General features: G+C 32.6%; 3 protein-coding genes across 10 annotated transcripts; 2 read left to right on the forward strand and 1 right to left on the reverse strand.

The window, feature by feature from the left end:
- Positions 1 to 2,921: 2,921 nt before the first annotated feature.
- Positions 2,922 to 9,901, forward strand: LOC107410712 (nonsense-mediated mRNA decay factor SMG7). 5 transcript variants are annotated; one of them, XR_003054900.3, is made up of 8 exons: positions 2,922 to 3,170; positions 4,844 to 4,952; positions 5,095 to 5,700; positions 5,801 to 5,923; positions 6,374 to 6,600; positions 6,885 to 8,832; positions 8,933 to 9,073; positions 9,349 to 9,901. XR_003054900.3 is itself a non-coding variant. In XM_025071036.3 (7 exons), the coding sequence occupies exons 2-6, from the start codon at positions 4,881 to 4,883 to the stop codon at positions 8,821 to 8,823; spliced, it is 2,967 nt and encodes a 988-aa protein (XP_024926804.3). In that variant the 5' UTR covers positions 2,923 to 3,170; positions 4,844 to 4,880; the 3' UTR covers positions 8,824 to 8,845; positions 8,933 to 9,901. The 5 variants fall into 5 exon arrangements, 1 of the variants encoding a protein (XP_024926804.3); XR_003054899.3 differs by having other exon boundaries at positions 2,923 to 3,175; positions 6,885 to 8,845; XR_003054898.3 differs by having other exon boundaries at positions 2,923 to 3,170; positions 6,885 to 8,845.
- A 2,853-nt stretch (positions 9,902 to 12,754) lies between these two features.
- Positions 12,755 to 17,146, forward strand: LOC107410701 (non-specific phospholipase C2). The gene is made up of 4 exons (XM_048469274.2): positions 12,755 to 13,437; positions 14,083 to 14,690; positions 16,294 to 16,473; positions 16,585 to 17,146. Exons 1-4 carry the CDS (start codon positions 12,959 to 12,961, stop codon positions 16,887 to 16,889), a joined length of 1,572 nt encoding a protein of 523 aa, XP_048325231.2. The 5' UTR covers positions 12,755 to 12,958; the 3' UTR covers positions 16,890 to 17,146.
- Positions 17,147 to 17,819: 673 nt separating this feature from the next.
- On the reverse strand, positions 17,820 to 22,782 carry LOC107410699 (hydroxyproline O-arabinosyltransferase PLENTY). Of its 4 annotated transcripts, none has more exons than XM_016018161.4 (10): positions 22,574 to 22,723; positions 22,387 to 22,480; positions 21,544 to 22,167; positions 20,990 to 21,057; positions 20,697 to 20,898; positions 20,312 to 20,409; positions 20,120 to 20,189; positions 19,953 to 20,024; positions 19,663 to 19,776; positions 17,820 to 18,175 (listed from the first exon to the last, which is right to left on the reverse strand). In XM_016018161.4, the coding sequence occupies exons 3-10, from the start codon at positions 21,955 to 21,957 to the stop codon at positions 18,104 to 18,106; spliced, it is 1,110 nt and encodes a 369-aa protein (XP_015873647.3). In that variant the 5' UTR covers positions 21,958 to 22,167; positions 22,387 to 22,480; positions 22,574 to 22,723; the 3' UTR covers positions 17,820 to 18,103. The 4 variants fall into 4 exon arrangements, with proteins under 4 accessions (XP_015873647.3, XP_015873648.3, XP_015873652.3 ...); XM_016018162.4 differs by having other exon boundaries at positions 22,640 to 22,687; XM_016018166.4 differs by lacking the exon at positions 22,387 to 22,480 and having other exon boundaries at positions 22,640 to 22,782.
- Positions 22,783 to 26,202: the final 3,420 nt, after the last annotated feature.

A 26,202-nucleotide genomic window follows, 5' to 3' on the forward strand; every position in this document is an offset into this window, starting at 1 on the left:
GCCAAAAGTTTTAACGGTCCTGATGGATCATGGTCTGCGACGGTGGGAGCCCACAGGCTCATGAAAGAATAATCGATGGATGTTCACGTTGAGTAGGCACTACGGTATCACCAATGCATGGACCCCACTCTGCTTTCCTTCCCCCACAGGTTTTTTTTCCCCTCGTCACCAAACACTCCGAATCTACAAGCACCTAATACTCTCTCTCATGGCGCGTGCAATCACACGTCCCCTTGTTGGCTCCAAAAACTATTTGCTATATTTGGTTCTTCAAATATTTCCCAAATAAACGATCACTTATCATCTCAAAATAAGATTACAAATTTTTTTAAAAAAAATATATATTTTGGTTAAACTAATTAATATTTATAATAAGGCTTTTGCTATTTGCCAATCATTCATTCATGAGATTACTGTTTATGTATCAATTGTTACTTGAGAGATTTAATTCTTTTTACTTTTTAATATTAACAATTTAATATGAAAAAATAAATTTCCTAATTTAATATAAAACAAAAATTACGGTAATACAAAATAAAAGCACATATCATATCATGTATGAAATAATTAAAAAATGTAATGTTAATAACTAATGAAGATTAAAGTTCTTCTTTATTTTATAGAAGAAACATAAATTTAGGATATTTTGATCAATAGTTTATTTTTGGAAATCATTTTTTAGTTTATATTTGAAAATAAAAAATGAGATCCATATTGATTGATTTATTTATTTTTTACATGTTAATCCTTTTAATAAATATTTTTTAATACTAAAAGCATACATTATATAAATTATTAAAAATGATATGTTAATAAAAAGATTAAATTTCTTCCTAACTTAAGAAGAAATAAAAGTTTAGGATATTTTAATAAAAAAAGTTTATCTTATGAAAACTATCTCTCAAGGGCAACTTAACTAGATTTAATGCCAATATTTGTGGCAATCCCATGGCGAGTTTATGGTTTGGATCCATACTTGGTGGATTGAGTTTTTCAAGTTCTAGCACAAAGAATTAAGATAGTTGGGGGAAATACTGAAGCATAACCATTCGTTGGAGGTACAAATTCCAATGGCTCAATTGCCCAGATGGTAGTTTACTTGAAACCAGTTTCAGCAACAATTGAAGCATAAACGAGGAGATAAAAATCAAATTAACATTGATTAATCTATTTTGTTTTATATGTTAATTCTTTTAAAAAATTATTTTTAAGACTAAAAACTTAAAATTGGAAATAACCCTTTGAGGTAAGCAATTAAACTTTTAATGGGAGTATATGGATTTCATTTTAGTTTTCATATTAACATGTTTCCAAAAGAAAATGAGATATGGTTTTAATATAACATTTTTTTTGTTTCAACCTACGTAACTTAATACTTTATTCATTAGTTTTATTTTTATTTTTTAAGTACAATATAGTTTGTTTTGCTTTTGTTTTTTTTGTTTTTTTTTTTTGTTTTTGTTTTTCATATGTACAATATTTTTCAAAATTACAATTACATCTTTATATACCATATGCACATAATGTATATATATTTCATAGTTTTACATACGTCTTGCAACGATAGAATATTTGACATGGAAATGAAATTGAATCTTCATATTTTCTCTCATTTTCTCTATGACTCTAACCAAAACGCCCATCTTCCACAAAAACAAAATCTTTTTCTCTCTCTTTCTCTTTTGTCTCCCTAAGACAATGTATAAGAGGACCCGAACACCATGCAAAAGGGCTGGATCTTCAATATTTGTAGCTTTGTTCGTGTAATTTCCATTGCAAACCTTCATTTTAATTTTCTTTAATCCCCTCAAAATTTTCATTGTACACCAAAAATTACGTTAATCTTTTACTTCTCCACAAAAATTATTTCGAATCCAATTTATTTTTTCTTTTTCTGGTCACTTCCATTAATTATTTATCAACAATTGGAAAATTGTTGAGTAGGAGGATTGTGACAAAATCTACCCCGAATAGGATGAGATAAGAGATCTTTGCTCGTAATAATAGAATAATTGTATTGTCTTAAGGCTATTTACTTCCTTATTCATTTATTATTAAAAGGGATCTAGAGGTTATGCTTGTCATCTAAAAAAAAAATAACTCACTGGGGGTAAATGTATAGTAGTGTCAACAAAGTGAAAAAAACATAAATGATATTTTTATGATAGAGTAAAAACTGAATGGGTAATTTTATTGTATCATAATTTTGAACTTATTTTCAAAAAGTTACATATACTTTTTTTTGAAAAAATAAATATTAAATTTGTTCGAAGAAAAAAAATTGAAGATAACTTTTGCAATTGGTACGCAAACTTTAGTTTACTATCAATAATGCTTCATACTTGGTACTCGAAAACTTTTTAACAAGTTTTGATTTATACTGCTTGATTTCTTAGAAAAAAATATAGAGAAAATGATACTTCCTTTTTTGATAAAAATAGAGAAAATAATACTCAAAACAATAAGAATAAAACATGTGCACATTATATATATTTAATTTTGGATGGAAATTTTTTTTTTCCTAATTTTTCTTTATTTAGTGAAATCCAACCAACCAAACAGGGAAAAGAAACAAAGGTGATGAAAATTTATGGTCTAAAATAAAATAATATTTAAATAATAACGCTTTAATTTCGAAAGTGATTCTCACTTAACCATACGAAGCGCGTAACCTCTATTTATCCCCACAGCAATTCAATTTTTTACCAAAAAAAGGAAAAAAAAAATGATAAAATACAATCAATGCGTTTTAATTAATTTATTAAAAATAGGATTTAAAAAAAAAAAAAAACAAATTGCCAATAAACAATTGGATGATAAAACCGATCCCAAACGTCGACGTATTTGGAAGGTAAACGCCGCCTGCGAGACCAGAGTCCGGAGGAAAAGAAAAAAAGAAAAAAATAAAAAAATAAATAGAAAATTCTGAGAAGCCTCATCCCCTTTGGACCAAAAACAACACGAGAGAGAAAAAAAAAGAAAAACCAAACCTCACCCTCTCTCTCTCTCTCTCTCTCTCTCTCTATCTCTCTCTCTCTTCTCTTGCTCTGTGTCGGTCTCTCTCCTAGTTCCTACCAACAATCCCAAACCCTAAACGTATGACTTTCGTTTCTCTTTGAAATCTCGCAATCAGACCTGCAATTTAACGTACCTCTCAGCAGATCCGATTGGTAAGGTGCCTTTTTTTCAAAAAAAAAAAAAAAAAATTTGATTTGGGTTTTTGTTTTTGTTTCTTAATTTTTGTTTTTGGGTGTTTTTTTTTTTCTTGAATATTATTTTTATTTTTATTTTTTATTTTTGGGTGTATTGTTTTGGGGAAATTTAGGACTAATTGATCTGATTTAAGGTATCATCTTTGGGTATGGCGGATCTGATGTTTTCCTTTATTCTTTACTTTTTATTTTCTATTTTAATTTTCGGTCTTGTCAGAATATGCACTTCGTTTTTCCTTCTCTAGATTAATTTTTTTTTTTTAGGGTTTTCTTCAAACGGAAGGAAAGAAAATAGAATGAAGTTATAAAATTGGAATGGGAACGTTTTGTGTGTGATTCTATATAGGTTTTTGTCTTCTGGGATCTTTGCCTTTTTTGTTTTTCGTCGATAGCTTGTTGGGGTTTCCGCTTCAGAGTTTAGACGCTTGAAAATTTTAAATTTTGTAGTTTTTTTTTTTTGGTCTTTTTGGGTTCTAAGCTTTGGTATAAAATCGTTCATCGGTTGGTGGAATTTGATGAATTCTTTGTGTGATTTTATTTATATATTATATGCTTAAGGGGTTATGTAACATTAAAGGAAATCAAGGTGCTTGTTTTGAAATTTTGGCAGATACAGTGGCATTTTTTTGTAATATTTCATATAAAATTTCTGGGTTTCAATTTTATGTTTTTATGCTAGTATTATGAGAGTTAAATTATTGGTGTTGTTTTGAAATTGTTTGAATTCTAGACACCATTTTTCTCGAATATATGTGTATATGTATCGTATTTTTTTGAACTTTTAACACTTCAACAATGAACGTTACCAAGGGTTGGAATTTAAAGGTCTTTTTTCTTTAGCATTTCTAACGAAAGAGTAAATGCATGATATCTGTTACTTTTGTGGGGGAGCCTATTATAAGGGAAATATGATAGGCTGAGTGATTAATAATGCCTAAGTGGATATTTCTTGTTTCTTGCTACAGAAAATTCATGTAATGTGCTCTGGCTGTTAGTAGCTCTTTTTAGGTCCTAGGATTGGTTTTTGTGGTTCTTGAATGGATACTTTGTGGCCGAACTTTGATCTGTCAAAAACAACTCTATGATGAATTTGGTTGTCTGGCCTTATAAATTTTTTAACAGTTGAAGTAAGCATATGCACGCGAATGTATTTTTAATCACTTCGTGGTAATGGGTCGAAGGATGTCAAGAATATATGTGTATATTTATTTTATCAAATTCAGCTGCCTGGTATATTGTGGTTCTCTTCGCTTCTTCTTTTTCTTTCTTTCTTTCTTTTTTTTTTTTTTCTTAAAAAAAAAAAAAAAAAACTAAATTTTCTTAATGTTATATGCTCTTTCAGGTATTTAAGATTAGTCAGACGGTATGATATTTTTGGGAATTAGTTTTGTGTTTAACTTTTTAACAATTAGTTTGATTATTTTCTATATTTGATGGTTACAATATGTCATTCCAAATGAGAAGCAGTCAAATTCTTATGGTAGTATAATAAATGTCTGCTGATGATAAATAATGGTTTTTAATAATATTTCTAGTGCAGAATGTTTAGTATGAAAGATTTAGTTGCTCAATCTATAGTGTTTGGAAAATTATATTTTCTTGCGTAGTGATGGTGTCTGAATTTTCTTCAGGTTTATGCAGTTTGAAGTTGTCAAACATATTTGATGGATGATGATAGTGCAGATGGATAAAATGTCTGCTCCTTCATCAAGGGAGCGCGCCCAACGTCTGTATGATAAGGTATCCCTTGTAGAAATTTCTCTTGATAACTAGTTGGTGAACTGCTCGTCTCTAGTTATAAGCATTCTTTGCTTTCTCTCGTCATATTTGTTTTTGCATTCTCTCTAAAGAAAAGATGATAACGATGTGTCATTTCTTTCAGATCATTGAGCTGGAGAATAAGCGACGAAGGTCTGTACAGGCCCGTATTCCATCAGATCCCAATGCGTGGCAGCAGATACGTGAGAATTATGAGGCAATAATTCTCGAGGATCATGCCTTTTCTGAGCAGCACAATATTGAATATGCTTTGTGGCAGTTGCATTACAAGCGGATTGAGGAACTGAGAGCACACTACAGTGCTGCTCTTGCTTCTGCTGGAGCAAACACATCTCAGGGTGTGAAGGGCCCTGCACGTCCAGATCGAATTACGAAAATAAGGGTGCAGTTTAAAACCTTCCTTTCAGAAGCAACAGGGTTTTACCATGATTTAATTGTGAAAATTAGAGCCAAGTATGGGCTTCCACTGGGTAATTTCTCTGAGGATGCAGAGAATCGAATTGTCATGGAGAAAGATGGGAGAAAATCTGCTGAAGTGAAGAAAGGTTTGATATCTTGCCATCGTTGTTTGATATACTTGGGTGACCTTGCACGTTATAAAGGATTATATGGGGAGGGTGACTCCAAAACTCGTGAGTATGCTGCAGCTTCAAGTTACTACTTGCAGGCTGCATCTCTATGGCCATCAAGTGGAAATCCTCATCATCAGGTTTTTCTTTAATTTTTGCCTTTTGTTTTTTCCTCTTTAAATTTATCCCTTTTCAGTTGTTTTTGATTGCTAAGTATGATGAATACTTTGCTTATTCCAGCTTGCTATATTAGCTTCCTATTCGGGGGATGAGCTGGTAGCTGTTTATCGATATTTTCGTAGTCTGGCAGTGGAGAGTCCCTTCTCAACTGCAAGGGACAATTTGATTGTCGCCTTTGAAAAGGTATTGCTTTGTGTACTGTTAGTGAATTATACATATATTTATCATGTGCTTTTATCTTCTTAAAAGCAGTTTTAGGCATTTTGAAATGGTGATGCAATTAAGTCTAAAGTAATTTTGCGTTTCATAATGTGTTGTAGTTATCAGTACAGAGATATTTTATGATTTTTGATGTCTCATATGGCTTAACACCCTTAACCAAATGACATGATATATCTGCTTCTTTCAACTGCAATTATATTGATTTTCTAGATTTGGGGACTTGCTAATCCTTGATGATTCTTTACACTATTAGAGGCTCTATACCCCATATAAGTTATTATAATTCCGTCATGCGGGTAGAGAGACCTTTATTGAAACAAATTGTACAAATGATAGTTGGATTAGCTTTTTGATGGACGACTTTACAAATTTTGCATAATAACATTTGTAATGTGTTTAAAATTTTCCCAGAATCGTCAGAGTTTTTCTCAACTGCCTGGGGATACTAATGTTTCTATGATCAAGGAGTCATCTGCCCGGCTGACTGGCAAAGGAAGGGGCAAGGGAGAATTAAAGCCTGTTAATAAGGATATTGATTCTAGCCTTGTCAAGGAAAGAACATATACCATTCAGGAGACATATAAAATGTTTTGTGTTCGATTTGTTCGTCTAAATGGCATTCTTTTCACCCGCACAAGGTAATTTGTTTTGAACACTTTGTTGAATTGGTGTGTTGTTGTCCGAGTCATGAACCTCTCTCTTTCTCTCTCTCTCTCTCTCTGTATATATATATATATTTACAAATATGTATCAATATTCTCTCTCTCTCTCTCTATATATATATATATACATATGTATATATATATATATATGTTCATATAAATGTATGTTAACATATCAACACAGACTTGTACATATGAATACAAATGTAGATTCTATGTTGCTTATGGGGACTATTCTTATTTTTCTTTTCTTTGTCTAGCCTCGAAACGTTTGTAGAAGTTCTGTCTTCAGTTAGCATTGGTATGTGTGAACTACTGTCTTCTGGAGCAGAAGAGGAGCTGAATTTTGGTGCAGATGCTGTTGAGAATGGTCTTGTACTTGTCAGGCTTATCTCCATTCTTATATTCACAGTACAGAATGTGAATAGGGAATCTGAAGGTCAGACATATGCTGAAATTTTACAACGAACTGTTTTACTTCAGAATGCATCCACTGCGGCTTTTGAGTTGATGGGGCACATATTAGAGAGATGTGTGCAGTTGGGTGATCCTTCTTCAAGTTTCCTGTTACCTGGCATTCTAGTTTTTGTTGAATGGTTGGCATGTTGTCCAGATATTGCAGCTGGAAGTGATGTGGATGAGAAACAGACTGCTGTTAGATCAAAATTTTGGAAATCTCTTGTATCCTTTTTGAATAAGCTATTGTCAACTGGGCCAACATTTTTAGATGGTGATGAAGATGATATGTGTTTTAATAATATGAGTAGGTATGAAGAAGGGGAGACTGAGAACCGATTGGCATTGTGGGAGGATTTTGAGTTGCGAGGATTCTTGCCACTTCTTCCTGCACAATCCATTTTAGAATTTTCAAGGAAGCACTCATTTGGAAGTGACAGTCAAAAGGAAAAAAGGGCCCGTCTTAAAAGGATTTTTGCAGCAGGCAAGGCTCTAGCAAGTTTAGTCAGGGTTGATCAGAAAGCTATAGTTTTCGATTCAAAGGGAAAGAAATTTGGTATTGGTGATGAGCATCAAGTATCGGACAATGTCGTACCTGCATATTCAGGAATGCTCAGCACAGATGATATGGTGCTAGAAAATCATGCAGTGAAAGTAGCAAATTTAGGAGTTTCACAGCCAGACCATCAGCCATATATAGAAGGCGAAGATGACGATGAAGTAATTGTTTTTAAGCCAATTGTTTCTGACAAGCGACCTGATGTGATTGACTCAAATTGGGCAGCCTATGAGGGCATGCTGGCCGGTAAGAATGCTTGTTCTGGTGGCATGAAATTTAATGGTGGTTCTGTTTCTGCTGCTCTTGATAATCTTTGTGATCAAGCAGCTTTTGATGGTCTTCCACGTCCACCTGTATCTGTTGGAAATATGTTCCCGCAGCATTTGCAGCCAGTTCCTGCTCATGGTTCAAAATGGTCAGCAGAAGAAGCAACTGCTTTAGCTAACAGCTTGAATGGGTTGAGGTTCATGGGGAATGGGCATGTAAAATCTGATATGCAGGAAGATAATTCTGTTGCACTTTCAGTTCCCATTCAACAGTCTTCCAATGTTGGCACTGGTGGTATGTTTTATAGTCATACTAAAGCGGAAGAGGCTTTTATACCATCCAAGGTTGATGTTATTGCTTCTTCTGGAGCAGTTACTAAGAATTTGACTGCAAAGTCATCATCAGCCATGTCTCCAGGATTAAGAAGAAGTCCAGTAAGTCGACCTGTTAGGCACCTTGGCCCACCACCTGGTTTTAACCCTCCACCTGGTTTTGGCATGGTTCCTGCTAAGCAAGTAAATGAACCTAATTCTCGTTCAGATTTTGCAAGTGAAAATACTATAGTGGATGATTATAGCTGGTTGGATGGATATCAGGTGCCTCCATCGATGAAAGGCACTGGGCTTATTAATTCCCTTAATTACCCATCTCAGTCAAACACTCATCACGTTGCTAACAGCAATGGCTTGTCTGGAACAATCAACTTTCCCTTTCCTGGGAAACAAGTTCCAACTATGCAATTTCAAGGGGAAGCACAGAAAGGATGGCAAGATTACCCGATGTTTGATCATCTTAAAACAAACAATGAACAACAGCTGCAGCAACAGCAACAATTCCTTAATGGAAATCAGAACTTTACTCCACTGCCCGAGCAATATCAAGGACAGTCTGCCTGGACAGGTCGTTACTTTGTGTGATGTCAGTATGTGAGTATAGATGGTAAGATCTTGTTTTCTACCTGTGTATTAATTTTGTACTCATGCTTTTTGGCTAGTTTGTCTTGATGATGTGCGTTTTGGTTGTTAGGGTCCTTGAAATGATTCTGGCGAATGTACTGCATTCTTTTGCTACCAACTTCAAACTCCTACTTTGAAGCCTTGTCAATGTTGAATTTTTTATGGAGTGTTGGTGGCCTTTGGCTTCTTGCAGGAAATTGCCACTTCACAGGTGAGATTTATAAGCCATATTTGCTTATCGTTTGTCAGTTGCTCCTCCAACTCCAGCATTTGCCCTTGTTAAATGTTCTGTGGTGCATGCTTCTTACTTCCTATTTAAGCAAACTGCATCTCCTCTGATAACAGAGGGCTGTTTATGTGTCAGTTGTGTGTGTGAGATGTGATCTTTCAGTGGCAAAGGATACGCTATAGGAGTCCTATCTTTATGTTTCGGTTGTTTGTGTCTGCCAACGAGTCCTATCTTCTTGCAATTTTTTCTTTTTACAGGTTTTGCCGAGCTCTCCAGCCCGGAGATGAGAAATATGGAAACGTGTTTCGTGATGCGAATATCGTAAGAAGTAAATGCCTTATCTGGTTACTTGGGGTGGATAGAATGTTTTAATAATGATCATCGGTTGGTTTTGGGACCATAGGTCTCTTGCAATTGGTGGAAATAAAATGTACTCACTATTCTACTGAACTCTGGAATATCGGTGTTGGTGTTGAAAATAGCCATTGCCATCATCAGTTAGTTGCTGGTAATTGTGATGCTACTGAGTTTTCTGGCAGGAAAGCTTTGGTGAAAGTAGGGGTTGGGAATGATACAAGGTGGTGTCGGAAATATGGGAATGTGAAAATGATACTGAAAGTGAGTACTGACTAGTTTGGTGTATGGTCGCAGTGTGTCCCAGTTAGAACACTTTTCATTAAGGTTACTTAATATGGTTATTAATGTATGCAACTCTGTTGAAGTCGGGTTTTACCCCAACTTCTCGTTACCAAATAATGTATCTTTTGTTGAATACCAGGTTAAATTTGAAATTATAGTGGTTTGGTTTTATTTTGTTTGTTTTGTTCCCTCAATTTTTTTTTAATTCATTTTTGGTAAATTCCCAGGAGCAGTTAAAAAAATAAATAAATTTAAAATAAAGGTTTACATGATTTTATCCCCAAAATTCTCTTTGGATGTTTGAAAGCCACGATCTCATTGTTGTAAATATGAGGGTTTTACCATCGAATCAACTTCACGACAATGGTTACATAATACTTGTGATTTTATAACACTGGTTTTTCTGCCAGCCCCAGCAAGTGATACCAGGTGTAAGTGCTAAAAAATTTGAAATAATAAAAATATTCTTATGCTTATTATATATTATAAAACATTTATATTTCCTTTATATTTTGGGTGGAAAAAATATTTATAAATTGTGTGTATAAAGTCGATTTTGTGTTACATTGCCGTGAAAGAGGAATTGTACAGGTACATTGTGTATGTGAATATTATTGATTACGAATGATATATATATATATATATATGGGCAAAAATTAATTTTCTCAAAAATAAATTATCATGATATATATATATATATATATATGGGCAAAAATTAATTTTCTCAAAAATTAATTATCATGTTGAATGTTTTTACTGCAATATCCTACAGCCAAACCTTTTTATCATGGATGTAGATATACAATGTCATCCATATGAATATTCCTGGTTACGAATAGTATACATGTGGAGGAAATAAATTTTCTTAGAAATAAATTATCATGATGCATGTTTTTGCTATAACATCCCATTGCCAAAACTTTTTATCGTGGACTTTTGGCAATTACCGATATAGCTTTTCAAAACCAGAGTTAGCCTTAGTTGGACTTGCTCAATGCCATAATGAAAAATACAATTTTCTGAATTCATAAAAATTAGGTAGATAATGGATTTGACCCAAAAAAAAAAAAAAAAAAAAAAACACAGAAGGAAAAATGAAAAAAAAAAAAAAAAAAATATATATATATATATATATATATATATGTGATTGTCTGAATTCCATTTGAAGCCAGGGCATTGGACCCAGGAAAAAGCAAACAAAAAGAGACAGTGCAAACTACAAAATCAGTATATTCCTTTTACATTCCATTTATAACCTCTTCAGGATATGATGGAAAATTTCGTTTCTGCTAATTATTATTCAATAATGTATATAATAAAACTAATAAAATCCCTTTCCATAACTTCGTTGGGAAGTATAAGGATTGTAACGTCTAATTATTTGTAGTATATGAGAATTACATCCTTAATTGTCAGCTTCATCGTGGCTTGCTATTTAAGATATCATTAATTTGGACTTCGTTTTCGTCGATGTACACATTTTTGTCTTAATTTATTCCAATAATAACTTCACAAATTACAGCAACAATAATTAACAAGAAAATAATTTTCGATTCAAATTTAAGTACCTTCATGAAACTCACAGTCAATAGTTAACTGCTGAAATTTGTCCTAAATATTTGATTTTGTGTTCATATATGGTTTTTCAAATAAAAGGGAAGGAAAATTTCTTTTTATTTATTTTATAAGCATTATTTGCAGTTATTTATTAAAAAAAAATTACTCATGAAAAGCATAATTGTTTGAAGTTGAATTATCTATTAAAAATATTAATTTTTTTTTAAATATTTAAACCTACAGAAATAATTAATTATATTTTTCTTTGCAATTGAAGTATTTTATGCCAGTGTGATACATAAGTACCTATCAATTATTAACTTTTTTCCATATTATTATTTAGAAACATAGTTGGCAATTAAACTAAGTTAATTGATTGATGATTGAAAATTTTTGGTGATTATGTATGACATTAATCATTGTCCATATCCCCTCTTATTAAACAAATTAAATCAACTGTGACAAAGAAAGGTAAAAATGGATAAAAAATTAATAATTTCAGGATAAAAACAATTTATAACTTATTTTCTTCAACAGAAAAAAGGAAACATTTTGTTTTCAATTAAAAAAATTTAAACACCAGGACAGATTTTGTTCACCAAGATACCTTAAGTGCTAAGTTGCGATTAAGTTTTCCCTAATTCAAGAGACAAGAAAAAAAGGTAAAAATTGTTGTATTAGTGTATGCATAATTTACATTTTAATTTGGTAACGTGTATGTTATTTAGTCAATAAAAATTAGGTACATCACTTTTTTCCCAAGTCCCAACTTTATGAACCACATATATTATGTTAAAATTAATTTTGGGTAATAACTAGTAAAAATATTATAACTAACGCAAAACATATAGGAATGAATTATATCTAAGTTGCAAATTTAAGATTTTGTTTGTTTGGTTATTTGGTTTTCTCTTCTTAGAAAAAAAAAAAAAAAACACTTAATACAAAGAAAGTCATGCTTTTCTTTTTTTAAAAGAGTGGTCATGACTCTAAAACTATAAAATTCGTTATCAATACTGTAATTAATATTTATATAACCGAATGAATTAAAAAAGAGCACAAAAGAAAACGACACCGTTTAGCAGCTGTCTATTCCCTACCAGGCCCACCCCAAAAGCACACCGCCCCATCACCTTGAGCTAAAATCAAATAGTCCACTTTCACATTATTTGGTTGTATTATATATGGTCCTATGTGTAGATGCTTTATAGATTTGTGTGAGATTAAATCATCTAGTCCCAGAATCATGAATTTTTTTTTTTTTTTTTTTATAATCATCAGTGTAGGTTTGTTATTATTATCATAAAAAAGAAATTATAAAAATAAATAATGTGGATTTTTTTTTTTAATAAATATTATCACACCTTCAATTATTAATAATTTATCACGCCACGTTATCTCCATAAAGCACCTGCCCTTGAGAAACAGTTCGTTTCCTTTCATCCATTCACCAAAAGAAAAGGTTCATTTCATTTGCTTTCCTTTTCCTTTTTCACGGGCTTTCAATTTCAAACTTTGGAAAACGCAAAAGAAACAATAAATGCTCCCCACACTAACATCCAAACCCTCTTTCAGTACTTTATAAAATCCAAGACCTCTTTCTCTTCTTCTCAATTTATCTCCTCCAAACACTTTCATGCAAAAACCCCACACAAAAAAGTGAAAAAGAAAATGGCAACAACAACAGCCACCATTTCCATCCTCTTCCATATCCTCATCTTCTTTACTACCACTCCAATAATCCATACCCAAACCAGTCCCATCAAAACCATTGTCGTCCTGGTCATGGAGAACCGCTCTTTCGACCACATGCTTGGTTGGATGAAGCGCCTCAACCCGGAAATCAATGGTGTTGATGGGTCGGAGTCCAACCAGCTTTCGGTTACCAACCCGAACTCTCAGCGGTTTTTCTTCCAGAACCAGTCCCACTATGTGGACCCAGATCCTGGACACTCGTTCCAGGCCATCCGGGAGCAAATATTTGGGTCGGAAAATACCTCATCGGACCCACCTCCGATGAATGGGTTCGCACAGCAGGCATTTTCAATGGACAACACCACCAACATGTCCAGAGATGTCATGAATGGTTTCTCACCTGACATGGTCGCCGTCTATAAAACTCTTGTCTCTGAGTTTGCCGTCTTTGATAGGTATATTTCTTTTAACCTTTTTTTTATATATATATATATATTTTTATCACATTTAATTTGCTCCAATAAAAGTTTTTTTGCTTTTTTGGAGTTTAATTTGCAGGTAGGAAAAGAAAACTACGCGGAGAAAAAAAAAAAAAAAGTAGAAATTGTTTGGATTTTTTTTTGTTTTTTGGTTTGGCGTGATTGCATATAATTTGGATTTGAATGGAAGAAAATTAAAGAGATAAATTGATTAATTATCATATGAAAAAATGTGAAAATAAAAATAAATAAATAAAATTTTCATTTAATTTGGTTTTGCAATATATGACACTTTAATAATTGAGCTGCAAATGAATGAGGTAGGTATAATATCACTTCTTACAAACATGGATTAAGCCAAACTGTGCGATAAAGACTTTCATATCCTCTCTTATGAATAAGGTAGGTAAACATTCAAATTTTCGGGAAAAAAAAAAAAAAACATATATCAATTAATCAGCAGGTGGAGTATCAAATATTATTCCATAATATGCATTAAATAAGGTATGCGAAATAAAATTTTATTACATACCATTTATTAGAAATATAAGAAGAATAAAGTTTTTGACATTTATAAGTGGCACAAGCTTTATTAATTAATAATCCTTATCATATGGGCAGGTGGTTTGCGTCCGTACCATCTTCAACGCAGCCAAACCGGCTCTTCGTCCACTCCGGCACATCAGCCGGAGCGACGAGCAACATTCCGGCAATGTTGGCCAAAGGCTACCCACAAAGGACCATCTTCGAGAATCTGGACGATGAGGGCATATCTTTCGGGATATATTACCAAAATATCCCTGCCACGCTGTTCTACAGGAACTTGAGGAAGCTGAAATTCATAGATAACTTCCATTCATACGACCTAGCGTTCAAGAGCCACGCTAAGGCCGGGAAGCTCCCACGGTACGTTGTGGTGGAGCAGCGGTACACGGATACCAAGAAATCCCCCGCCAATGATGATCATCCATCCCATGACGTGTACCAAGGGCAGATGTTCGTGAAGGAGGTGTACGAAACTCTCAGGGCTAGCCCGCAGTGGAACCAAACCCTGTTCGTGATCACTTATGATGAGCATGGTGGGTTCTTTGATCATGTGCCCACTCCTGTCCGTGGGGTCCCCAGCCCTGATGGGATTGTGGGACCCGAACCCTTTTTGTTTCATTTTGATCGCTTGGGGGTCCGGGTTCCTACCATCGTGGTCTCTCCTTGGATTCAAAAGGGTACTGGTAAGTAAATACCCCCCTTTTTTTTCTTTTTTTTTTAACAGAGGCAAAAATAAAAATAAATAGGAAGAGAATAATATGGGAAAAGAAAAGAACAGCACACATAATTTTTTTTTTTTTTTAAATTTTAAACTATATGCATTTTTTTCAGTACTCACGCTGCACTTCTTAAACTTTTTTAAATACATTGAAAATCAAGTCTCTATATAGACGTGTAAAAAAACATATTTAAATTCAAAACAATATATAATCCTAACTTATTTCAACTAATTAGAATTTTAAACATTATATAAATCTTGAACTTCCCTTTTGAATTTTAAACTCTCTTCAATTTTTCAAATCTTTAATCACCTCAAGTTTTGAATTAATTTATCCAACAGTTTGATTAGATTGATCCTAATTAAATTTCCATTTGATAATCAACTTTATAATTGATTAACTGCATATGTTTAGTAATATTTCATCTTGTCGTATTGCTTTCATAAAATATCATGCATATGCAGAACCTATCTCTTGAAACTATCTACAGTTAAATTTAAACTTTTAAGTTTTTAAGATTCATAAACTTACTTTATTTACAAAATAAAATAAATAAAAAAAATCTAAAAATTTAGTTAGGAATATGGCAACCCACAACCTTTAATTTTATTATCATATCATTGTGTCTATCGTTATAAATTAAAAGCTAATTTTTCAGAAGATCAAATTTGGTAAAAGTATATTTAGGTAAATATACACTTGGGAGTTTGCTCAGAATAGTTAATTTATGTTTTCACACACAATCTGATCAGATTGAAGACCCAAGAATAAAAATAAGATTAAATAATCAGTTAAAATTATTTTGAATCCATAAGAATCACACATGCATATGACTACTTTAATTAATTAATTACGCGTTGTACACATACATGTACATTTATATATATATTTATGGCTGGCTGGCCGGTTTGACATTATACCAGTATTTGACTCATTTTCGCATATATATATATATATATATATAAAATGAATGAGATCCAAGATGGGTTTGAATTTTTGATGGCAGTCATTTTTGTCATCACGTGGAACTAAATATCTTCTTGGTTTGATGACTTTGCTATCGGTTAGACGCAAACTAGGACACATAGAGAATAATTTGGTTTCATTTTCACACTGATTTTGTAAAAGATAGAAGGAGCATCATTTAAGATAATGGGGACATCATCATCTACTTTTTTTGGTTTTATCTTTGTTTGTCAATGCAAAAGTGTTATCACAGTTGATTATCATGCTTTACTAATACCAGTAAGAGGCAGAAACCAAAAAGTGTCCATTTCTGTCCCTTTTCTTAACCAATTCAAATTATTGGGTAGGTTAGGTTGCTGTTAAAGAGCCTTTTTCCATTTTCCATCACCTTCTGTTTGGTTGATGAGAGTTTGCATCTATTGTGTGCTAAGTTACATACGCATAGAAACATTTGTACACACCCCTAAGGCATATGTAGAAGTCAAAAAATTGTCCAAATGAAAAATATAGTCCTATTAAGTAAATATATTTAGTGGCCAAGAAAGTTATTCCAATTTTGCATCCTAAAATTAATCCAAGTTGTTTTAAAACTGATTTGCAGTTGTACATGGGACTAATGGATCACCAACTCCCACATCAGAATTTGAACACTCATCTATTCCAGCAACAGTTAAGAAGATGTTCAACCTATCTTCACCCTTTCTAACCAAGAGGGATGAATGGGCTGGAACATTTGAACATGTAGTCCAAGTTAGGACAGAACCAAGAACTGATTGCCCAGGTTGGTCATTTTCAACAATTACATCTACATTAATCCTAGCACAACATTATATGTATGTGTTTAGTCTCTTAAGTGCGGCATTGACTCCATACTGGCGTTCTGTTTGAGCAGAGCAACTACCAACGCCAGCGAAGATCAGGAAGACCGAGGCGAAGGAAGATGCATTGCTGACTGAATTCCAGCAGGAGCTAATGCAGCTTGCGGCAGTCCTAAAAGGAGACAACATACTGACAAGTTATCCGCAAAAGATAGGGAAGAAAATGACTGTTAGACAAGGGAAAGAGTACATGGAAGATGCAGTAAAACGCTTCTTCGATGCAGGGCTCTATGCTAAAAGAATGGGAGTTGATCAAGAACAGATTGTCCAGATGAGACCATCTCTCACTACAAGATCTTCATCCAACAAAAACCCATAAAACTAGTCACAATCAAGTTAGGTAGATTGGGAAGCAATATATAGCAATGTAAAATGTATATAACTAACTATGTTGCTCTATTTTCTATACAAAAAGAGAGAAATTTTAGTAGTGAAATTCAGGAAGAAAATTGGTATTTGTTACTGATAGAACAATTGTTGCATTTACTAGACCAGTCACAATAAGTTTTATAAAATAGAAAGCAATAATAAGTTATGGAATTACCACCATGCAATCTTATTATTATTATTATTTTTTGGTAATGAATTATCACCATGCAATCGATAACAAGTAAGTTTTAAGTCTTTTTGAGCATGAATCAGTTGGATAAGCAAATGGAATTTTATGGAAGTGTTTGTCATCACTGCAACGGATTTTTCTAGTTTCTTAATTTGGCGGCAATTTGTATGGTTCTTAACAATTTGCACCTAAATGAACTTTATAGGCACCGCATTTTTATTTTACCATTTGTCAATTCTCAAATAAAAGGAAACATAAAATACACACACTAGAAGACAATTGATTTTGTTGTCTGTATTTTTTTATTATAGGACACCATAGGAAACTTAACAAAAGACATGAAATATACCTTGGCTTCTCGGCGTTCTGACTGAAGCTTAATCATTACATTTTCAGCCAAATTGTAGGGCTAGGAAGAAGCAAATATTAAGAGGTGACAAAAAGACAAAAAAGACAGAGAAGCATTAAGAGGGTAGAGAGGAAAAGAGCAAAGCAAAGGATTTCAAGGTGCAAAAGTTGATATAAACTTTTGAAATTTGATGTGTAACATGTTTTATAAACGCACATTGTAATCTCCAACTTGTTTAGCTTCGAAAAATAAGAAACAAAATAGGACATATCTCTCATCCGTTTTCAAAAATCCTATCTGCTTTTCATTCGAGTGATAAAAGTAACCAATTTTCAGGTTCATAACTAATTGTAATCAGAATTTTACTAATAAATCTTTATATAAAAATCCCATACTGAAAGTGTACAAAAATTTTGTATACAAAAGAATTTAGTAGCCTTATATTTTGAAGAGAGTTGAGGCCATAAAATTCCCCCTTTTTTGACTCATCCAAGACATTCATTCTTTCTCTATCTGTAACATTCTATGGTTGCATGTAATTGGTATTGATGAACCACTCCATTCCTAGCAGCCATCTGATATCAGTAAATGGAACAAGCAAGTTATAGGCCGATAATCTTCTCTCTCACCCACTACTTAGTGTGTCCCATCCAGGGATATTTGCAGTAGCCTCATTTACCATTTTCACAAGCCTTACCTGCAACAAGATTAGTGCAGGATCTATCAAATGACACACACAGAGGAAATAGATCACAATTTTTGTAAACATAACATCCACCGAATCTTTAAACATGAATGATCTCAAGTTTTGTCAGAAAGTAACAGAAAGCATCAGAAAAATACTAGTGTATGCTGATTAAACTTCCAAAAACATGGAGTTCATTCAGACTCCATTGACACAGCGATTTCTTTTTCTTTCTATCATCTCAAACTATTCGGCCTAGATTGTTGAGGGCACACTGAGAACAATTAACGATCCAAATAAAAACATATAAAACCTATCCCAATCCAGAATTCAGCAAAATGCGATACACTGGTAAATTATGATTATGAATACAAATGTGATGGAACTAATTAAAAAGGTTATATTCCATGTACTAATATAAGTACTAAAAGCTAACGATAGCTTTGTTAAAACAAAACCCCAAAAATGCTCAGAAACAAAATTTTAAATGGACTTGCAGTAAACCCCAATCCTTGAATCAAGGCATAGTTTGAACATTGAAGCAATATATATAGTGATTGATAGGTTGAGAACAGCCATGATTCTTAGCATTCCATGTATACATTAACATACGCAGAAAAACTAAATTTATGATAGAATATGGGAAATTAGATCTAGAGCAGTTTATCATGACAAATAGTCACACTACGTAGATTTGATGAACAAGACACATGGTGCAAGGAAAATATACAATAAATAACCTACATATGAATAAAAGTTTTATATATTTTAAGTTGCCCTATGCCACATATATAAATCCACATCCTTGTTGGAACTTTAGGTTGGAGTTTCATGTTTTTCTTAAAATATGATACTATCCCTAGCCAAAATTCATGGTCTCTAAAGTCTCACTATCACTCTCTGTTCTGTCCAAAATAAAATTGCTCTAGTGGAAGGATATTTGAGGCGGGCATGTGTGATGAAACATGGAATTCTTTTGGTGTGATAGCAGCTATAGAACAATTTATGCTTGTCAAAAGCTTCTATATGAGTTGGGTTTCTGTTGACTTTATAGCTTGTTTACTTGTAAACTATCCTGGGAATTGCAGAACTTTTGTTAGCATGCTGATGAAGCCTAGCTTTGGGGAGGACTATTTGCAAGGAAGAAGAGAAGTTATAAGTCTTTTTGATCTTTTAAATTTTTAATGTCACATTTATCTAGGTATAATTTTTGAGTACATAGGCTGCGTCCCTTTAATTTTGTTTTAGGCTTTCAATCAATATGAGAAGGGTTTGAACTGATAAACCTAAGGTGAAAGTTGAAAATTAAAAAAGGAGATCTACAACTCAAAAGTAAAAAAATTGTCATGTGCATCAAAAAATCCCATGAGAAATCCCACTCAAAAAATGAGGGATGGATAAATTTAAAGACCATTTGAGAAAAAGGTTTGCCAAACTGTGTACTACTTCCTCAATTAGCCTTAATTAATGATTTCTCCAACAAGCCACCAAATACATACCACACTTTCAGGAACTCCTGGAGGAGGCAAGGGCAGGTTTCTTGGTGGAGGACCACTGAGATACGATCTCTTGTCAAAACGCCATTCCCCAATTTTTCCATAAGTCAGTTCCCCCTATTTGATACCAGAAAAAGAAACAGAAAAAAAAAAAAAAAAAAGGTGCAAATATTTATGGAATTATACCGGCAAAAGCTAAGTTGGCACAATAATAATCTAACCAATCAGCCTTTTTCGTGTGTGTGTGTGTGTGTTGTGGGGGGTTGGGGTGTGGGGGAGAGAGAGAGAGAAACCTTTAAATTGTAATCACATCCGTAAGTATAATGGATAATGAACTTCTTGCCAACTTCCAAATCCCATGGAGGCTGAAAAATCAAATTTATGCAAGTTAATCTGGTTTGATGAATAAATGAATACATTAAAGAGAAGAAGAATGTTATTTGATATCATATGTTCAAACCTGCAGCATAAAGTCTTTACGAAGAGTATGATGCACACCATGCAATGCAGATGCTACAGCATATGCATACCTGAGTACAGGAGAAAAATGAGAGCAGAGTAAAGTACAATATCATTACTCTCATGATCATCTGTTTATGATCCCACCAAAATGAAACAAAGACATATGTGATCTATTTAAAGTAACACTCACATTTCAAGCACCCATCCAAAAGCCTTGTCAGTCTCCTCATCATCTTTCATTCTCAAAGAAACATTCACCCACGTGGGAGCAATATCCTCCAACAACGACTGAAGCATAAGACTTGGTCAATGCCACATGTTAAAGACAATGTTGTTGTTTGGGAAATAGAAGAGGTATAATGATTGTTATTACTACAAGAGCATTAATTTCATATTTCCATTTGATCTTAAGCTCTATACAAAATTTATTTCAGTTTCAATTTTAAGAAAAAAATTATGCTTATGAATTTGAAGATAAAAATAAAATAAAATAAAGAAAAGTAACGTTGGTCGTAATCCAATCAACTTAAAAAACTTAACAGCAAGAGAAGGTTTTTTTTTTTTTTTTTTTTCACCTTCTTAATGATTACAGGGGAATTTCCAATTGGATCAACATCACTGACAGGACCCTTTTCCTTGGGATAAAATTTCCTAATTATTTTCTCATTTTCAGTGGGTTTAATGTAGAAAAATGGAAATCCAGCTGGATGATCTCCATATCCTAAGTTGGGCAAAGGATTAGCAAATACGTGATCAGGTTCTGCCATTAAAATGTATCTGCATCAGTCATAGAGAAAAATAAGATTTTAGATTTCATTCAGGTACATGGTTAAAAAGTTTTATGTAATCTATGTTTTAGAAAACTAACTCTTCCTCTATCGTTGCTTTCTCCAGCCACTGCACAAAAGCCCATGGTCTATTGAGGACAATGTAACCCTGCTCACAACATGAACTTTCAAGATTCAGCGAATTTGATAGCAGTAAACTGGGAAACTACGAATAAAGAAAAGTTTCGAAGAACAAGAAAAGAAGACATGGTGCCATGATCAATATGCAATGGCATAACACTATTAATCCCGTAGATAGATAGTGAATATGAAAGTGCAATGAAACCTTTCAGACTCTGAACTTTTGCTTGGTTCAAGTAATCTCAGGAGAAACAATAATGAGCATTATGTACAGATTGAATTCACATGTAAAACTTCAAGCGGATTCCTTTTGAAAAACATATGTACAACAAGGAAATGAGAAGAATACCATTACTGCCTTTCTGATATCAAGAGAGAATTGACAAATACTTTATGTGAAAAACACATTTCCACATGCAAGAAGTAAAAGCCTTCTGGAAATTAAGAATATCTAGTTACTAAATCAGATAAAAGTATAAGAGAACTAGGATAACCGTGTAAGAAAACTTCTCACCCGATCCAAACCCTGTGGAAGAGGATCAACTACAAAGCTAGGAATCTCCTCCATCAAATTGTCAGGACTTCCCGAATGCAAAACTCGTGTAAACTTTCCCATGTCTGACCCAGGCATGTCTTTCATCTTCTTATACCAGTAATACATTATCCGACACTGCCATTGACTATAAGGAGCATCAGTAGCCGTAAGGGCAACATGATACTTTTTGGAATTCCCTGCACTCTTCTCATCATCAGGCCTCTGAATCACGGGATCAAAAAGCTCTGTTCCATCCCACATCCAACTCCCCGAGATGGAAGCTTTGTTGTGTATTATAAGAGTTATCAAATTATATGTTGCAAAGAAAAATCCAAGTGCCAACAGAACCAAAAGGACTGGCGACGAACGTCCAATGTTCTTTCTTCCAATCATCTTTTCACCTCAAATATAAAAAATTTCAACTTAAAATCCTTAACAAATCAACTCAACCCAGTTCTGGCATCTACAGCAGCTCTTGAACACAAATCCATCAAACCCATTAAAACCCGCCAGTTCATAGTTCCATTATATAATTCCAATAGATAAAAACTACCCCTTCCAAAGTTTGAGCCAATCACGGACTCACAAAATGCTAAAAACTATCTGCATTACAGTAACACGAAAAGAAAATAACAAGTCAATGCATCAAGTTACACCAGTCTAGAAACGAACTGGGAATCAACTTCGACATCCAAAAAGAACAAGCATAAACAAAATTCCGCTAATTGTTCCAACAAAATGAGCATATTTCGTATAAATGCTGACAAACCCAGAAATTCAAACAGAAATAGAAGGTAAAAAAATAAAAATAAAAGATCATACATATGGTAATTTAGTAGAATTCAGAGATAAATTGAATTGACAAGCACGGATCTGTGTTGACACATAAAGAAATCCAAATGGGCAAATCTTGAAACTGGATTACAGAAACAGAAAGATCAGGCAATTTAAGTAAATTAAAGTCGGAGCAACAAAAGAAAAAAAAAAAGAAAAAAGAAAGAAGCCGAACCTGTTAGAAACAGCAAAGCAGTGTAAAGAGAATGAGAGAGAGAAGGAGAGAAATGTGGAAACTAACCAAAGGTTTTCAACGCTTCGATAGAAAACGCGGACGTTTGAAAAAGTTGGATACTGAATCTGGCATAGAACACCTTTTGTCCCAAATAAATGCCATTAAAGACATATTATATCTTAATCACGCCCACCAGCTACTATTAACAGTTAACAAATCATAACTTTTTTTAAAGAAACAAGATTAATCTTAACCTTAATTAATATAATAATATATAAACACGTTGTTTAAGCTGATTTTAGCCACCTGTTAACCAATGAAAGCTAGTGGACCATAATATGTGTCAGTATTTGGATCTATACAAGTTTATGATTTGTCTTTTCCTTCCAAAATTCTCCACCGTGGAAAACTACTTTTATTTTCATTATTAAATATTTCATGAAATTTTATCTAAATCACAAAAAATTTAAAAAAAAAAATTAAAAAGGTATCTTCTTCGAAGGAAAAGGTCCATGCAAGAAATTGAACACCGACTAAATTGACGGAAGTCTTTGGTGTCCCATATTATGCAAATTTAAATAAAAAATAAAATATAATTTTTGATAACATTTTATCTCTCTATTTTATTATCGGAAAATAATTGATATACAAACTATACCTTGTAGGATTAGTGGTGATAGCTTGGTGACTTTGTGTTCAAAACCTTAACATCCTATAACCTATAACTTTAGGGATTTGTAGTGATTTAAATTAATTTATTAAATGTTATTAGAGACTTCTTGATTATGTATTTGTCATTTCAGTATATTATTTAATTATAACTAATTAGTTTGATAAAACTACCCTAATGAATTTGTGTGATGCAATAGGAATCACTTCCACTTTTAAAAAGTAGAAAGTGATTTTTCAATAATCATCTATTTGATGATTCTTTTAAGTGATTTTTTAATATCTAAATCATCAAATATTAATTGCACATTTTGTGCTAAACATATTATAAGAAATATTTTCATCTCTTTGAAAATGATTTTGGTCATTTTAAAATAACTTATAAACAGGCATTGAATCTAACATTTAAATTTTTAGTTGAGTTGTTTAACAATGAAAATCAAATTATATTCTTCAACTAAAAAAACAAAGCCAAAGTAGATTAAGATGGGTTACATAGTGGAACCAACTCAATTCATGGTGGATTTTTTTAAAAAAAAGAAGAAGAAGAAGAAGATATAATCAGTAAAAAAAATATCGATATTGATGGAAATATTGACGGTATGATTTTACGGTAACATTGATAGAAATATCGATAAAGTTACGGAAACTGTAACTTTTTAATTTAGAATACAAATTTTTATATATGAGATCATTAATATAGTAAAATGATATAAAAATACAATAATTAGAATACAATAATCATAAAATATTCTATAAATATTACAAATTATTTATAAGTGAATAAAATATAAAGTTAATTAGCACCAAAATATAAAAAATTTAACAGATAATAGTAAGATACAAGAAATTTTCAAATATAATCCCTAATATATTATTAATACCAAAAAGAATTCCTTGGTTCTTCAAATTGATGATCATATCTTGATGTTTCGAGCGTATAACAATAGGCATTCCAACTCATCATATTGGAGAAATTTTCTATGTAATTGTGGATGTACCAAGTATATATTTCTCTATCAATCCCAACCAATTGTCCAAGTAGATGGTAATGTGTATTTATCCAATGAGGAGTATAATATTCATTTTGAGACATGGGTTGATTGAAAATATCAACATCGTAATCATTGTGAAGATTATGTGATATCATTTGACAAATTGGATACACAATTTGAATCTTAGAATTTCCATATTGAGAACTAACTTGTGTATTTAAACTCATTGTATCTAAAGAGTTAGAAAGATAATCTTCATCATGTTAATTTATCATGGAAATGCCATAATGCCTTCTTGAACCAGTACCTGCTGTTCAAATCTCATGATAAAAATCATGTGTTGCATGTGTATATTGATCTTCACCAGTAAATGGGCTTAATGGTTGTTGGCTTGATTCTCGATATTATGTTTCACTCCCCCCTCCACCTATATTATATATTCCTTCTCTATTGCCACCATAACCATTACCTCCATCATCATCATCATCATCATCAAGATCAACAACATCATCATTATCTTCATCCTCATATTCATTTGGTTGAGAATAACCGCCACCAAATGTTTCTATACGAGAACTAAATCGCCTAGTTGAAGGCCTTATCACTACTTCAAACGAATAATTTTCTCCACTATCACTGCTTATAACTTCTTCAGCAATAACATTGTCAACATTTATCCCTAATTGTGAAGCATGCATTGCGACTCGAGAATCTGAATTGCCTTCATCATCATCTAAATGTGAATTCTTAACTTATTGGATAATAGGATTATCTTCATCTTCAGCAGGATCAGCTCCAATTTCAAGAAGATCCAAATAATCTGAAACTAATTGCGGTTGATTTGTTAATTCCATATCACGGATCCGCAATTTCATATTATAGTAGCAAAAAATCAATTTCTGAAGTTTTTCATATGAGAGTCTATTTCGTTGTTTTGTGTGTATTGAAGCGAAGGTGCTCAAATTATGCTCGCATGCGGATGATGATACAATTTGTGACAAAATACGTATTGTCAATTTTCTGAGTGTTGGAGTGGTATTACCATACATTGTCCACTATTCAGCTATATATTTTAACATTATAAATCAAAATATATTAAATTTTAATAAATTTTATATATTAATAAATTTTTTAATATTAAGCACATGATTTTTTTATAACAAGTAATTGAAATGCACATACTAGGTATCATTTCCGTTCGGGCGGCAATTGCTGCAAGATCATTAAATCCTTTTCGTGCATCTCTAAAGCATATTATCTATATATAATAATGAAAAAATTATAAAAAAATATTATTAATATGTTAGTTAAAAATAATAATAAACAAAATCTTACTTCATTTCCAAATTGAGATATACGATCCGAATTTGGATCTAATGCTCTAAAGACATTACGAACAATTTGTACAAGATCTAAATCAGTGCCAATTCCTTCTTTACTCTGAAATTGTGGATTCAAAAAGTATGCTACAAAATAATAATAAAAATTAAATCTAATATATAAATTAGAAGACAAAATAATAATTAATAATAAGTAATTGACATAAAATTACCAGCCATATAGAGAGGATAAGAAAGTGTATTGTTCCATCGAACATCAATGTAGTCCATAACCCACTGAGTTCCTCTTTGGTTATTGACTGCATATCTCATTTTTTGAAAATAATGATTTAATATTGGCATCGTAGGTATGAACTCAGCATCAACAATTCGCAAAATATTATATAATGGCTCATATAAATTAATAACATGAGTAACAGAATCCTAAAAATGATTATCAAAGATGAGCTTTGATAATATTAGCCCATGCATCGCTTGTAAAGGCTTGTTTTAGATGAGCTTTTTTTTTTTAAGGAGACTATTTAAAGCAATATAGTTTATTGCAAACCTTGTTGTTCCTGGTCGAACAATGTCTCATTTACATATATCTCGCATTAAAGAAAGTAACCAATTATGATTGTAAATA

This window comes from Ziziphus jujuba, chromosome 10, assembly GCF_031755915.1.
Source record: "Ziziphus jujuba cultivar Dongzao chromosome 10, ASM3175591v1".
Lineage (NCBI taxonomy): Eukaryota > Viridiplantae > Streptophyta > Magnoliopsida > Rosales > Rhamnaceae > Ziziphus > Ziziphus jujuba.

Excerpts from the sequence above, each read along its gene's own strand:
- LOC107410699 (XM_016018166.4), bottom strand. The coding sequence starts at position 21,957 with ATGATTGGAAGAAAGAACATTGGACGTTCGTCGCCAGTCCTTTTGGTT. Across the intron at positions 20,899-20,989 it reads AAAGCAACGATAGAGGAAGA|ATACATTTTAATGGCAGAAC; the intron begins GTTAGTTTTCTA and ends TGACTGATGCAG. Across the intron at positions 19,777-19,952 it reads GATGTGATTACAATTTAAAG|GGGGAACTGACTTATGGAAA; the intron begins GTTTCTCTCTCT and ends GGTATCAAATAG.
- LOC107410712 (XM_025071036.3), top strand. The coding sequence starts at position 4,881 with ATGATGATAGTGCAGATGGATAAAATGTCTGCTCCTTCATCAAGGGAG. Across the intron at positions 5,924-6,373 it reads TGATTGTCGCCTTTGAAAAG|AATCGTCAGAGTTTTTCTCA; the intron begins GTATTGCTTTGT and ends AAATTTTCCCAG. Across the intron at positions 6,601-6,884 it reads ATTCTTTTCACCCGCACAAG|CCTCGAAACGTTTGTAGAAG; the intron begins GTAATTTGTTTT and ends TTCTTTGTCTAG.
- LOC107410701 (XM_048469274.2), top strand. The coding sequence starts at position 12,959 with ATGGCAACAACAACAGCCACCATTTCCATCCTCTTCCATATCCTCATC. Across the intron at positions 14,691-16,293 it reads TTGGATTCAAAAGGGTACTG|TTGTACATGGGACTAATGGA; the intron begins GTAAGTAAATAC and ends ACTGATTTGCAG. Across the intron at positions 16,474-16,584 it reads ACCAAGAACTGATTGCCCAG|AGCAACTACCAACGCCAGCG; the intron begins GTTGGTCATTTT and ends CTGTTTGAGCAG.